Source organism: Oncorhynchus gorbuscha, linkage group LG01 (genome assembly GCF_021184085.1).
Source record: "Oncorhynchus gorbuscha isolate QuinsamMale2020 ecotype Even-year linkage group LG01, OgorEven_v1.0, whole genome shotgun sequence".
In the NCBI taxonomy this organism is placed as follows: Eukaryota; Metazoa; Chordata; class Actinopteri; order Salmoniformes; family Salmonidae; genus Oncorhynchus; species Oncorhynchus gorbuscha.
Window position 1 is genome coordinate 2,877,939 of NC_060173.1, and position 16,014 is coordinate 2,893,952.

The following is a 16,014-nucleotide window of genomic DNA, read 5'->3' on the forward strand; positions in this document are numbered from 1 at the left end:
CATGTTTTTATTAACGTGTTGTAAAGCATGTTTTTATTAACGTGTTGTAAGGCATGTTTTTATTAACGTGTTGTAAGGCATGTTTTTATTAACGTGTTGTAAGACATGTTTTTATTAACGTGTTGTAAGACATATTTTTATTAACGTGTGGTAAGGCATGTTTTTATTAACGTGTTGTAAGGCATGTTTTATTAACGTGTTATGGAGCATGTGTTTATTAACGTGTTATAAGACATGTTTTATTAACGTGTTTAAGGCGTGTTTTATTCTGTGTTGTAAGGCATGTTTTTATTAACGTGTTGTAAGACATGTCCCATTGTAGACTTACACAGTGACTGTCTAGTGTTTGACAGCTCTTCTGGCACTCTGAGCCCATGGCTCGGGCCCTGCACTAGAACAGTTGAAGAAACCCATTGGTTCTTCACAGGCTGTAAGGGAACAAAAGTAGGCTTTATAGATTAGTAGGACTAAACTACAGAGTCTTGGTTGTGAAGTGATTTGCTATATTGGCAAGTAACGTGTGTTCTGAATTTCAGAGTACTCACATAAATGTTGTTGTTCTCAGTACAGCTTAATTTCCCTTGTCTGCAAGAGCTGGGTGGTTAAGGTGGGTACAAGAGGAGGGGAGTTAAGAATGGTTTAGCTTGCCTCTTGAAGCAAACCAAGACTTCATAAGAAGACAGTCGATTTCTAAATATTAGATAGATAATAGAGCCACAAAGAAAGACCATCAGATTTTCAGAGTTTTCTTTCACATGCCAACCAAGTCCTCACCATGTAGCCCCATAGATCCTGGTGACCTCTCCAGGGTACTACTGTGCCTCCATTGTAGCAGGAGCAGCGAGAGGCAGGGACACACTCTCCTGGTCGTTCAGGTAGGTTCCTCGGCACAGCCACAGCCGTCCACAGACACATGGTCTAACTGTTCAATTCAATTAAAAGTGTTTTATCCATGAGGGAAATTACTTTGGGCATGTCTGCAACAACAACAACATCCACAACAACAAGACAACAACAACAACAAGACATTAATAAAATGAACAATAATAATAATAGCAAAGCACATACAATAGAAATTAGATGTCCATGTAAATGTGCCTGGCAGGTGAAGTCTGTCTGGCTCAGTGAGCGACAGGTGCGGTCTGGCTGGTCATGGTGTAGTCATAGACCATCGTGTCAGGGCAGCTGGAGGAGTATTTCCCTGTGGAAAACCGTATGGTGATTAAACATTTAATTACATGTTTTGGAGTATTTTGTTTTAAATAAGAAGGTACATCCTGGACACTGTAGGTTAAAATGAGAAATTAAACCCTGAACAGCATGGGTAAATAGGAGGGTAAACCCTGGACACCGTGGGTTAATAGGAGGGCAAACCCTGGACACCGTGGGTTAACAGGGTAAACCCTGGACACCGTGGGTAAATAGGAGGGGCAAACCCTGGACACCGTGGGTAAATAGGAGGGTAAACCCTGGACACTATGGGTACATAGGAGGGTAAACCCTGGACACCGTGGGTTAATAGGAGGGCAAACCCTGGACACCGTGGGTAAATAGGAGGGTAAACCCTGGACACCGTGGGTTAATGGAGGGGAAGCTGGACACCGTGGGTTATTGGAGGGGAAACACTGGACACTGTGGGTTAATAGGAGGGTAAACCCTGGACACTGTGGGTTAATAGGAGGGCAAACCCTGAACACTGTGGGTTAATAGGAGGGTTGACCCTGGACCTGTGAGTTAATAGGAGGGTAAACCCTGGACACCGTGGGTAAATAGGAGGAGTAAACCCTGGACAACGTGGGTTAATAGGAGGGTAAACCCTGGACACCGTGGGTAAATAGGAGGGCAAACTCTGGACACTGTGGGTAAATAGGAGGGCAAACCCTGGACACTGTAGGTTAATAGGGAGGGCCAAACCCTGGACACTGTGGGTTAATAGGAGGGGCAAACCCTGGACACCGTGGGTAAATATGAGGGGTAAACCCTGGACACCCATGGGTGTGGAGGGAAACACTGGACACTGGGTTAATAGGAGGGTAAACCCTGGACACTGTAGGTTAATAGGAGGGCAAACCCTGAACACCGTGGGTTAATAGGAGGGGTTGACCCTGGACACTGTCAGGTTAATAGGAGGGTAAACCCTGGACACCGTATGGGTAAATAGGAGAGGTAAACCCTGGACAACGTGGGTTAATAGGAGGGTAAACCCTGGACAACGTGGGTTAATAGGAGGGAACCCTTCATTAATTAATAAATAAATACATTCAGTATCTCCTGATGTTTATCTTACCACAGGTGGTGTTTCTCCATCCACTGAGCAGGACGCCTGCAGCAGCACATGCATGGACGTATGAGAGACCGCAGCACACATGCACTCCTCCTCCTCTCACAGTTACAACTGTCAAATACACAGATCTACAGGGAGAAGAAGAAAACAGTAGAAGAAGAACGTTCCAGTTATGAGATGTGTTAAAACTACTGTTTTCTGAAATCACACACGAGCACAGGACAATAATAGTACTGAAAAATCTGATTAGATAAATAGATAATTTTGATATAGAACGCCTAAATGATCGTTTAAAAATAAATGTAATTCATAGAGCTTTCGGGATAACTCTGCAATTAAAGAGCATTTGAGAAGTTAAAATCATCATACTTACTTCCTTGTAGTAATTTGGGTTGATCTCAGTGTGGCATTGGGAAAATATTCCCTTTACCATCTTGAACATTGAGCACTAGTGCTTGGCATATCTCTCTGTAAAACATATGAGATATTAGCAACATTTCACAAAGTACAAAAAGAGTTTTAATCTAGGCTTTACTGTGCATCTCAGTAGACATATGTAAATGTAATCTCCAAAAAGTATTCAAAGGCTCTGATAAAGGCTCTTTGAAACATAATGAAAGAGTTTAAAAATGGTTAGCTGGAAAATAAACTCAGATCCTATGCACAGAGTGATCCTTTTCTACTACTAGTAAGGAATAGTTTTGGTATTATTAAGACCCTCAGTCGAACACCTGTCAGAACACCTGAACTCCCTTTTTGTTCAAGCTGGGCTGAAGCGCATTTGGGTATTGTTTCATTAGACCAGGGATTCCCAAACCTTATTGGCCCATGCTGCAGCCCCATTTAGTGAAGAGGCCTGCCCGCTGTCCCACAATAGATTTGCACCATTTGTGCAAGAGTCCACCTTTCAATCACATGGAATCTGTTTTGTCCCCTGTGCCATGTCATGCTCAGAAATCGTGAGACAGAACAATATGTTCTCATGAATAGCATCCCCGATATGTATAGAGAACAAAAATTCAATGCATGGGGCATCTTGGCCTCCACAACTAATGTCCATTTGGAGAGCATAAACTGGGGAGTTTGTGAGTCGTTCAGTCATAGTTTCCTCTTGATTGCGAGAAATAGCATAAATTCTTTGTTTAACATGTGCCTCTATCCTCATCGATTGCAGACCGGTAATATCAAAGTCTCTGCAATAGTGTGTGGTTTCATTCCGTAGTGGAACTAGCCGTTCAACGTGGGAATGATTCAAATGCAAAGGTCAAGTGCGGCCATGGAATAACTGGGACAATTTCAACGTCCCGGAATTGTGTACAGATCCTTGCGACATGGGGCCGTACATTATCATGTTGAAACATGAGGTGATGGCGGTGTATGAATGGCATGACAATAGGCCTCAGGATCTTGTCACGGTATTCTGTGTATTCAAATTGCCATTGATAAAATGCAAGAGTGTTCATTGTCTGTAGCTTATGCCAGCCCCGTACCATAACCCCACCTCCACCATGGGGCATTTTGTTCACAATATCAGCTGTGGTTGTGAGGCCGGATGGATGTACTGCAAATTCTCTAAAATGACGTTGAAGCGGCTTATGGTAGAGAAAATGAACATTGAATTATCTGGCTACAGATCTGGTGGATCCTGCAGTCAGCATGCCAATTGCATGCACCAAAACGTAAGACATCTGTGGCATTGAGTTGTGTGACAAAAACCTCACATTTTAGAGTGGCCTTTTTTTTACCCTAGCACATGGTGCACCTGTGTAATTGTCATGCTGTTTAATCAGCAGCTTGATCTGCCACACCTGTCAGGTGGATGGATTATCTTGGCAAAGACTAAATGCTAACTAACAGGGATGTAAACAAATTTGTATATATATTATTTGGTATTTGGAAATTCTTCCGTGACCCCATTTTCATAGAAAGTGACCCCACATGGGGTCGTGACCCTAGTTTGAGAACCACTGCATTAGACATATGTTAGTGTTTTTAAAGAGGTTGAAGGAGTACCGCTCTCTACACTCAGACTGCATGGGATCTCAAAGTTCTGTGCCACATCAGGACAGCTTGCTTTGGTCTTCCAAGTGTTGGCGAACGTCACAGCGGTTCCTTCCACGAGTCCATTGATGGTTCTGAAGTCGCCAGCTTGGACACCGTTAAAGTCTCCACAAAGACCTGGATAAGAGGTACAAAACATTATAACAGCTGGTTTGAACTAACATTGACTGAAGATGCAATGCATCAAGTATCATTAGTTTATGAATAATTGTTTCAGGTGAGGTTTGACCGAACCCCTCAAACAAGTGGTATAATGACACATGTTACATTAACAGTAGTTTGATAACCAATCATCTTTTATAATAATAATGCATGAGATTTATATAGCGCTTCTCAACAACCCAAAATCGCTTATCTTTTCACAAAGACTTTAAAAGAGCAGAGAGAAACATACCCTGGGTTTTTTCTTTTTGTGAACTGCTAGCTACGATGTAGACCTGCATTATAGGTGTTAGTTGGACCTCTAGACGGAGCCCATAAGAGGTATGCACAACGATGTAGAACGTAGAGGGCTGAAAGACCCTTACATCAGCTGTGGAAAATATACACAAGTTCTAGTTACAATCTGGTTTACCATGAACTTTTAGCTCCCACTTCCCTATTGTGGGATGCTTATGGTGTTACATGCTGCTAGACAAGGAAAGAAAGATGAAAGAAAGAGACAACTTCTGGTACAGAATGTACCGCATGGGAAGGGTTTCAAACATACGTTTATACTGATCAATGACTACAAAAATAGACAGATATCACATCTCTGTATCCCTTTTCTCAAGCAGCCATCAATCAGTCACTCACCCATGAAAAGCGGCATCTGAGAAAACATCTTGTTGACAAAGACCCTTCCACTGGCATCGATGACGATCATCTGCAAGTGACAAATTACAACTTGAGTTAAAGCAACTCCCCTGGTGATAAGGAGTGTGGAACAGGGTTGGAGTCAATTCCAGTCAATTCAGAAAGAAAACCTAATTCTAATTCCAAATGTTCCTCACTGAAAAACAATGAAGAGCATTGGAATTGGAATTCAGTGGACTGCCTGAATTGACTGGAAATGAAATGTAATTTACTCCAACCCTGAAGTGGTGATACGAGTCACTGACTGGCTAACTTACCGTGGACTCTGGAGTCACCAGGGTTACAGATCTTAGGCAGGTCTCAATGTCCGTCTTCCCACATTTCACTATGTCACCCAGGACTGTGAAAGCAGTCTCGTTGGTTTGCTGGGGACAATTGGTACAAGGTATGACAGTTAAGTTATCTTTTTATGGATAGGGGCAGCATTTTCACGTTTGGATGAAAAGCGTACCAGAGTAAACTGCCTGCCACTCAGTCCCAGTTGATAATATATGCATATTATTAGTCGATTCTGATAGGAAACACTCTGAAGTTTCTAAAACTGTTTGAATGATGTCTGTGTGTATAACAGAACTCATATGGCAGGCAAAAACCTGAGAAAAAAAATCCAACCAGGAAGTGGGAAATCTGAGGTTGGTCATGTTTCAACTCATTTCCTATTGAAGACACAGTGGAATATTGGTCATGTTGCACTTCCTAAGGCTTCCACTAGATGTCAACAGACATTAGAACCTTATATGATGCTTCAGCTGTGAAGTGGTGCTGAATGAGAGGGGTTTGAGTAAGGTCTCTCCCAGAGTGCCATGAGCTGAACATGCGTTGACCATGCACGTTCAAGTGAGAGCGAGCTCTGTTCCATTGCTTTTCTGAAGACAAAGGATTTCTCCGGTTGGAACATGATTTATGTTAAAAACATCCTAAAGATTGATTCTATACTTCGTTTGACATGTTTCTACGGACTGTAATATGACTTTTCTTCTGAACTTTTGCCTGGACCTGCCCGCGCCTCGTGAATTTAGATTGTGTACTGAACGCGTGAACCAAAAGGAGTTATTTGGACATAAATGATGGACTTTATGGAACAAATCAAACATTTATTGTGGAACTGGGCTTCCTTGAGTGCATTCTGATGAAGATCATCAAAGGTAAGTGAATATTTATAATGCTATTTCTGACTTATGTTGACTCAACATGGTGGATATCTTCTTGGGTTGTGTTGGTCTCTGAGCGCCGTACTCAGATTATTGCATGGTTTGAAATCTGTTACAGTGGTTGCATTAAGGAGAAGTATATATTTAAATCTGTGAATAACACTTGTATCTTTTATCAAAGTTTATTATGAGTATTTCTGTAAATTGATGTGGCTCTGTGCAAATTCACGGGATGTTTTGGAGGCAAAGCCAAATGTAAACTGAGGTTTTTGGATATAAATATGAACTTGATCGAACAAAACATAGATGTATTGTGTAACATGTTGTCCCGGGAGTGTCATCTGATGAAGAATATCAAAGGTCAGTTATTCATTTTATTTCTATTTCTGCTTTTTGTGACTCCTCTCTTTGTTTGGAAAAATCGCTGTATACTTTCTGCGACTAGTTGCTGACCTAACATAATGATATATTCTGCTTTCGCCGACAAGCTTTATTGAAATCGGACACTGTGGTCGTATTAACGAAACTGTTATCTTTAAAATGGTGTCTAATACTTGTATGTTTGAGAAAATTTAATTATGAGATTTCTGTTGATTGAATTTGGCGCCCTGCAATTTCATTGGCTGTCGGCGAGGGTTCCACTAGCGGAACGGCGTCCTAGACAGGTTATTGTATGATAGTAAAGTTTAGGTATGACAGTAAGGTTAAGGGAACACATTTTTGTAACACACTACTTACTTCTTGCCTATTTTTTGTCCTAGGAATTACATTTCCTTCAGGAAGTATTCACTCCCCTTGACTTATTCCACATGTTGCTGTGTTACAGCCTGAATTTAAAATGGATTAAATATGTTTTTTTTCACGCAATAATGACAACGTGAAAACATGTTTTTAGAAATGTTTGCTAATATATTGAAAATGATATACAGAAATATCTTATTTACATTAGTATTCACACCCCTGAATCAATACATGTTAGAATCAACTTTGGCAGCGATTACAGCTGTGAGTGTTTCTGGGTAAGTTGCAAAGAGCTTTGCACACCTGGATTGTACAATATTTGCAATTATTTATTTTTGTACATTCTTCAAGCTCTGTCAAGTTGGATGTTGATCATTGATAGACAGCCATTTTCAAGTCTTGCCATAGATTTTAAAACCGATTTAGTCAAAACTGTAATTAGGCCACTCAGGAACATTCAATGTCATCTTGGTAAGCAACTCCAGTGTATACTTGGCCTTGTGTTTTAGGTCATCATCCAGCTGAATGGTGAATTTGTCTCCCAGTGTCTGGTGGAAAGCAGACTGAACCCGGTTTTCCTCTAGGATTGTTCCTGTGCTTAACTCCATTCCATTTATCTTTTATACTGAACAACTCCCCAGTCCTTAACGATTACAAGCATACCCATAACATGATGCAGGCATAACATGGTGCAGTCACCACTATGCTTGAAAATATGAAGAGTGGTACTCAGTAATGTGTTGTATTGTATTTTCCCCAAACATAACACTTTCTATTGATGACAAAAGTGAATTGCCTTGCAACATTTTTTGCAGTATGACTTTAGTGCCTTGTTGCAAACAGGATGTGTGTTTTGGAATGTTTTCTTCTGTACAGGATTCCTTCTTTTCACTTGTCAATTAGGTTAGTATTGTGGAGTAACTACAATGTTGTTAATCCATCCTCAGTTTTCTCCTATCACAGCCATTATTGGGTGTGAATACCTTTGAAGGCACTGCATATTATGGTTCAACTTGATTGAAAAGTATTTATGAGATTAATATGGATAGTGATGCTAATGGTATGTATAAACACTTCCAATGCAAGTGGCTGCCAGCTGTCGGCAGCAATCTATGCCGGATGTGGCCGGTTCGTGGGCCAGTATATGTTCGCTAGCGAGTTAGGAGTTAAATCTACTAAACATACAGTATGTGTCAGCATGGAGTCATATTAGTGCCACCTGACATGGAATCTGAATTGAATCACTTTGAATTTGTATGAAGAAATCACATTTTTATTCAATATTTTCTGTTGGCACTAATATCACTCCATACAGTAGGTTAGATCCCTCCCTTGGACAGGACATATGAGCAGTCTCCATACAGTAGGTTAGATCCCTACCTTGGACAGGACATATGAGCAGTCTCCATGGAAGGTGTAGGCATTCCCATCGTAGGTGGTGATGTGGGAACCTCCCACTATGGAGCAGGTAGCAGGGCAATCTAGATCCATACAACTCCACTGGCCTTGGATACAGGTACTAACGGAGAGAGACAGTCAGTTTAGCCTCAACACATCTGACTCCACTAGTCTTGGATACAGGTACTAACGGAGAGAGACAGTCAGTTTAGCCTCAACACATCCGACTCCACTAGCCTTGGATACAGGTACTAACGGAGAGAGACAGTCAGTTTAGCCTCAACACATCTGACTCCACAGGCCTTGGATACAGGTACTAATGGAGAGAGACAGTCAGTTTAGCCTCAACACATCTGACTCCACAGGCCTTGGATACAGGTACTAACGGAGAGAGACAGTCAGTTTAGCCTCAACACATCTGACTCCACTAGCCTTGGATACAGGTACTAACGGAGAGAGACAGTCAGTTTAGCCTCAACACATCCGGCTCCACAGGCCTTGGATACAGGTACTAACGGAGAGAGACAGTCAGTTTAGCCTCAACACATCCGACTCATCACACCCGGATCAACACACACAACAATTCAGTGAATATAAACGCAATGCAGCTCTTACCATTTGTGGCATGTTCTTGAGAATGATTGTCCAGGCTGGTAAGATTGTCCGTTGTGGAGACAAGAGCACTGGTTCACAGCTACACAGCCAGTCTGAGTGATGTCATCAAACACGGTTCCTATGAGAAAGACATTCAAAACATTTAGTCACCTGGTTCCATAATGACATTCAATACATTACATTTAGTCACCTGGTTCCATAATGACATTAAATATATTTAGTCACCTGATCCCATGAATGACATTCAATTAATGAATTTAGTCCTTCCTTATCTCATAAAATACATTGATCCATGTAGATCAGTATCTTCATTACTACGGTACATCTGTTGCAGAACTTTGATCAAATAATGAAATCTCCAGTCCCACAATAAGGCTACTCTTCCAGTCCCACAATAAGGCTACTCTTCCAGTCCCACAATAAGGCTACTCTTCCAGTCCCACAATAAGGCTACTCTTCCAGTCCCACAATAAGGCTACTCTTCCAGTCCCACAATAAGGCTACTCTTCCAGTCCCACAATAAGGCTACTCTTCCAATCCCACAATAAGGCTACTCTTCCAGTCCCACAATAAGGCTACTCTTCCAATCCCACAATAAGGCTACTCTTCCAATCCCACAATAAGGCTACTCTTCCAATCTATGTCTTCCTGGTTTAAATAGCCACATAACTGATATGAGTTTTAATACAGTCTTCCTGGTTTAAATAGCAAGGAGATTTTCCAGAATTTCTTTTAAACCCTGTGACCTGTTTAGAAAATATATATCTGTATACCTAGGCGGCAGGTAGCCTATTGGTTAAGAGCATTGGGCTAGTAACTGAAAGGTCAATGGTTTGAATCCCTGGCCTGACTAGGTGAAAATTCTGTCAGTGTGCCTTTGAGCAAGGCACTTACCCTAACTGTTCCTGTAAATCGCTCTGGATAAGAGCATCTGCTAAATATGTAAATCTGGTCCCACTCCCATCATTGCCCATAAAAATACCTTTTCACAACTACTAATTAATCACATTCAGATCCTATAGGGTTGTGATGTATACCTGGGTTAGGTTACCAGATTAGGAAAAGCTCCGGGCCCCGGAAAAACAATTTTCCCCACCACTCTGGGACCTGTGGTGCACCTCTGCATCAGGGCATCATCGGTTGTATTCAGCTACTTTAAAATAGTTACATAGCTGATATATGATGTTGTACTCAGCTACTTTAAAATAGTTACATAGCTGATATATGATGTTGTACTCAGCTACTTTAAAATAGTTACATAGCTGATATATGATGTTGTATTCAGCTACTTTAAAATAGTTACTTAGCTGATATATGATGTTGTACTCAGCTACTTTAAAATAGTTACATAGCTGATATATGATGTTGTACTCAGCTACTTTAAAATAGTTACATAGCTGATATATGATGTTGTACTCAGCTACTTTAAAATAGTTACATAGCTGATATATGATGTTGTATTCAGTAATGAGTGCATGTACCAGCAGGGCAGAAGCATCCGTCGGTGCAGTGTTCCTCACAATGCTGGTTCCTCATTGGGTTGGAGCAGGTATCAGTGCAGGGACTACCACACTCCTGGTACTGCATGCTTACAGGACACGTCTCCACTGCTCAACACAAATAACCAGAGTCACAAATCTGTTTCTGAGGCTTCATTACTTCACATTTTCACATCTTCTATTGACATCATTGGAAGTGAAAATTGGGATTTGCTCCTCAGTTTTCAGTCACATAAATGTAAATACAAGCATGTCGAAGAAGAAGACTATAGATTACCTAAGGAAGCATTATTGCATATCAAAAGTGTTTACTTTGAGTTACAATATAACTGAGTTTTCTTTTACCCGCATCCAAACTACCAACAGAGCAATACAAACAAACAATCCAGTATCAAAACTAAAAGGATGTGTAATGCAAATAATGTTCCCTTACAGCAGAACTGGTCGGTCTTCCACTCCTGGGGTTTCCCCCTGCGTGATGAGCACACTGGCGGGAGTACTCTGACATGGTGGGACAGGCGCAGGTGACACTGCTGCTGCTGTTGCCACAGTGACACATGTCTTCTGCACAGGCCTTGATGAAGGAGTCTGTGGCAATCAGGTCCTTACAGCTACTGAAGGCAAGACTGGTGAGAAGCTGTTCACAAAGTTTGGTCTGAAAGGATGAAGAAGAAGAAGAATTACTAGAGGCAACAGACGGTTTGATTCTCTGATCCACCTCTACACAGACGACACCATTCTGTATACTTCTGGCCCTTCTTTGGACACTGTGTTAACTAAACTCCAGATGAGCTTCAATGCCATACAACTCTCCTTCCTTGGCCTCCAACTGCTATTAAATGCAAGTAAAACTAAATGCATGCTCTTCAACTGATCGCTGCCCGCACCTCCCCGCCCGTCCAGCATCACTACTCTGGACGGTTTTGACTTAGAATATGTGGACGACTACAAATACCTAGGTGTCTCGCTAGACTCTAAACTCTCCTTCCAGACTCACATTAAGCATCTCCAATTCAAAATTAAATCTAGAATCGGCTTCCTATTTCGCAACAAAGCATCATTTACTCATTCTGCCAAACATACCTTCGTAAAACTGACTATCCTACCAATCCTTGACTTCGGCGATGTCATTTACAAAACAGCTTCTATCTCAAGGCCATCAGACTGTTAAACAGCCACCACTAACATTGAGTGGCTGCTGCCAACACACTGACTCAACTCCAGCCACTTTAATAATGGGAATTGATGGGAAATGATGTAAAATATATCACTAGCCACTTTAAACAATGTTACCTAATATAATGTTTACATACCCTACATTATTAATCTCATATGTATACGTATATACCGTACTCTATATCATCTACTGCATCTTTATGTAATACATGTATCACTAGCCACTTTAACTATGCCACTTTGTTTACATACTCATCTCATATGTATATACTGTACTCGATACCATCTACTGTATCTTGCCTATGCCGCTCTGTACCATCACTCATTCATATATATTTATGTACATATTCTATATCCCCTTACACTGTGTATAATACTGTAGTTTTGGAATTGTTAGTTAGATTACTTGTTGGTCGCAGTTGCAAATGAGAACTTGTTCTCAACTAGCCTTCCTGGTTAAAAGAGGTGAAATAAAAAAATATATAAAAAAAATACAGCTCAACTCTAGACTTGTAAATACCTGGTCTTCACACTGCTCAGTGTGAACAGGGATTTCTGTACAGGTTTCTGTTGGGCCATTCATCTTCCAAATATCAGCATAGTCGATTATCTTCAGATCATCATCTGTGGGAAAAGAAACATAGTTTTATCTAACCTGTTTATTTCCCCTTACAAACAGTCTCTGTCATCATGTGTTTTGTGTTTTTGGTAACCCTTTCTTAAAATGGTACCTAAAAATACTTTATAACCCCTTCCTAACCCATAGATTGAACCCACACATTCATAAACAGAACAGGAGCGTAATCCGCCCCTCTAAGACATTTGGTGATTTTGTTTACCATTCCTATTGAACTCGTTCTGGACTCCGTTGAAGTCTCCACACAGCCCACATGTCTGATTCTGGAACTTTGAGTCCAGCTCCACCTATAAAACCAATGGAAGATGACTGAGGGTTAATGCATTGCAAGCTAGCTGCCTTCAGCAGTTCATATATATGTACATTTCACACACCAATATAATTTGATTTGATATACCTATGTCCAGTACATGTCACTGTGTACAAGGAGTGGGAGGTTAACACAAAACAATTGTTTCTCTGTTTTAATAATCAGGATTCTATTTTTGTTGGTTTGTGTTCTATAAACATCTGACAGGGGGAGGTGTCTTACAATTCCCTCTGTTTTTTACCTCTCCTGCACATGCACTCTTCCCTTTAAAACCTTTTAAACTCTCATCGTGTTGTAAAAACCTTTTAAACTCTCACCATGTTGTTTAAAGCTTTTAAACTCTCACCATGTTGTTTTCTTATTTTCTCGCATGCATTTAAAATGTTTTAATTAAATTAAACATCATATTTATTATGTTTTCGTCATTAAATTGAATGTGAGTTGCCTGAAAACTGGTTTGTCTGCTTTGCAAGTTAGTTTCAGTCTGAGATTATGATATTTGAGTAAACTGGGATTATTTATGTACACACGAAGGGGAATGATGATACATACAGTATTTACTCTCTACAATGTCAATATGTATTGAGACAATATTGTGTCTTCTGATCTAACCACACTCTGGAACTTTGAGTCCAGCTCCACCTACAAAACCAATGTGAACTGATTAAACTGTTCCCACTCTCATCCCAACAGTTCCCCTAACACTGATGTTCCCTCTCTTATCCCAACAGTTCCCCTAACACTGATGTTCCCTCTCTTATCCCAACAGTTCCCCTAAGACTGATGTTCCCACTCTTATCCCAACAGTTCCCACTCTTATCCCAACAGTTCCCACTCTTATCCCAACAGTTCCCCTAACACTGATGTTCCCACTCTTATCCCAACAGTTCCCCTAACACTCTGTTCCCACTCTTATCCCAACAGTTCCCCTAACACTGATGTTCCCACTCTTATCCCAACAGTTCCCCAAACACTGATGTTCCCACTCTTATCCCAACAGTTCCCCTAACACTGATGTTCCCACTCTTATCCCAACAGTTCCCCTAACACTGATGTTCCCACTCTTATCCCAACAGTTCCCCTAACACTGTCCCTCTCTTATCCCAACAGTTCCCCTATTTCCCCAGGGTGATTTACAATCAGTGTATTGAGCCAAAGTAGGTGAAACAACCACATATCACTGTAGTGTAACAGAAGACATATGGAATGAGTAAGCAAACTAAACACATACCCAGAGGGAATCATCTTCATTCCACATGATGACTAACCCCAGCTTAGCTGTGATCTTCACATAGGAAACGGTCCTCTCAATGAAGACGTTAAACTGACCAAACGGTATGGTGACCCTAGAGGGACAAAACAATAGTGTTCATCAGAGAGGAGAGTCTGTATTCCAACAAGGGTCAAAATGGTCCTTTACAGTATTTTCTTTGTATTTTCTTCCTCCCCTGTTGAGACTGTACCAGTTAATAATGTCTGTATAGGATTTCATCAAATGGCATTTCAGCTTGGTAACTTTCATCTGTAAATGCACATCAACTGAACTTCAGAATAAGAGTTTGACCTCTGAATGCTTTTAGATCACTGATGAACTCACTGTTGCCCGTTGAAACTGACATCATGTAGATTATGTTAAAACTGCAAAAGATTTATCTCAAGATGAGATTAATGATGATGCATTTTTTTAACTTATGTATTTTACCTCAAGTCTTTGCACAAAAGTAGCAACTGAATGCAGGTGAAGTGAAAATAAAATTTGTTCCAATCTTTTTTAAACTGAACTAAAAAAGATTGATCTCTGAATAAAATGAATCCCATTGGATGTAGTTAAGTGATTACAAACCCCCGTATCATATACTTCCTGTATTACTATGTATTTTACACATCTGAGAGCCAATGGTTTTCCACATCTGAGATCCATTGTTGACTAGACTGGGAACTCACTGTAATCCGTTGACGCTGACGTTACCGTTGGCCAGCTCCACGAAGGTTCCATCCAGCTTCAAAGAAACCTTCGTAATAATAATAGTAGTTTTATTTGACAGACGCCTTTCAGGACCCTCAAGGTCACCTTACATTAAGATCATAGAGCAATACAAACTATTAATCAATACTGCAATTTAAAAACAATTAATCAATAGTGAAATGTACAACAATCAAAGGACTGATCACAAAGGAATACCTTGGTGATGGTGGGCAGCCCATCTACCTCCCCGCGCTGCAGCTGAATGTTAAAGGCCTCGTAGCCGCTGCTGCTCTTACACAATGACGACAGCACGTAGTTACAGGTGTAGGGCAGCTGGAAGAGGTCTCCATCGTAGGTTTTGTAGTGGTAGTTACCCCATGTGCTGCAGACCTGCCCGTTATGAGTGGGACTCACTCCTGCTGCATGGGGGGAAATGTACAGTATAGTTGCACCATTCATGTCTGAATATAAGATGCATAATATAACAGTAGAGTAGAATATAGATATTTGAGTATTTGGTGACATATATTCAACAACACAAATTACCTGATACGATTTGCAGTTTGGAATCATATAGACTCCCAATGGAAGTCATGTCTGGAATCATAACTGGAAATAAACAGGGAACAAGTGTTATTTTGTTTGTAACCCAGCTCCTCTTTAGTTCCTCAACTAGGCTACATGACTTAATCTAAAGTGAGAATAAATTGTATTTCGTCATATCTTTTCTTACCAGTCTCAGAATGTGCAGCAGATAGTCCGAAGAGCAGAGCGATCCACGGCTTCACCCATTGGAGTGCCATGATGGTTCTTCTAACGAGTCGTCCTGGTCCACCTGAACAGGTACTCTTCCTGTTCCTACTGATACCGTGAGGCACCAGGTGCCTGCTTTTAAACTACTACACTCAAGGAAGTACCTTGATGATGCTGGGATAGTTGATTCTGTATCTAAGGAGGGGACTGATCAAACTTTAGGTGTTACCATTGTTCTGTTTGTCTGTTTGTCAGAGGTAGGATTACCTTTACTGTAATTGACATTGTGTAATGTATTAATTATAATAATCCCTAGGTAACTATCGATATTCCTGATAAGTAGCATACAGCCCAAAATTGTTCCCTATTCCCTATACAATGAGTGTACATAACAATAAGACTCCAGGTGAAAGCTGTGATCCCTGATTGATGTCACCTGTTAAATCCACTTCAATCAGTGTAGATGAAGGGAAGGTTAAAGAAAGATGTTTAAGCCTTGAGACAATTGAGACATGGATTGTGTATGTCTGCTATTCAGAGGATGAACGGGCAAGACAAAAGATTTAAG

At 40.8% G+C, this 16,014-nt stretch overlaps 1 protein-coding gene across 1 annotated transcript in view; it reads right to left on the minus strand.

The window, feature by feature from the left end:
* The window catches only part of LOC124038261 (mucin-5AC-like), a gene marked incomplete at its 3' end in the record, with an annotated part of 81,826 nt that extends 66,281 nt beyond the window's left edge, over window positions 1–15,545 (minus strand). The window contains 19 exon segments of the mRNA XM_046353940.1: window positions 2,288–2,379; window positions 2,382–2,412; window positions 2,658–2,752; window positions 4,298–4,462; window positions 4,740–4,877; window positions 5,141–5,210; window positions 5,458–5,565; window positions 8,473–8,611; window positions 9,106–9,223; window positions 10,587–10,712; window positions 11,038–11,068; window positions 11,101–11,259; window positions 12,301–12,404; window positions 12,620–12,704; window positions 13,959–14,073; window positions 14,672–14,739; window positions 14,910–15,112; window positions 15,240–15,302; window positions 15,427–15,545. Of these exon segments, the coding sequence (XP_046209896.1) occupies window positions 2,288–2,379; window positions 2,382–2,412; window positions 2,658–2,752; window positions 4,298–4,462; window positions 4,740–4,877; window positions 5,141–5,210; window positions 5,458–5,565; window positions 8,473–8,611; window positions 9,106–9,223; window positions 10,587–10,712; window positions 11,038–11,068; window positions 11,101–11,259; window positions 12,301–12,404; window positions 12,620–12,704; window positions 13,959–14,073; window positions 14,672–14,739; window positions 14,910–15,112; window positions 15,240–15,302; window positions 15,427–15,496 (1,980 nt within the window).
* Window positions 15,546–16,014: the final 469 nt, after the last annotated feature.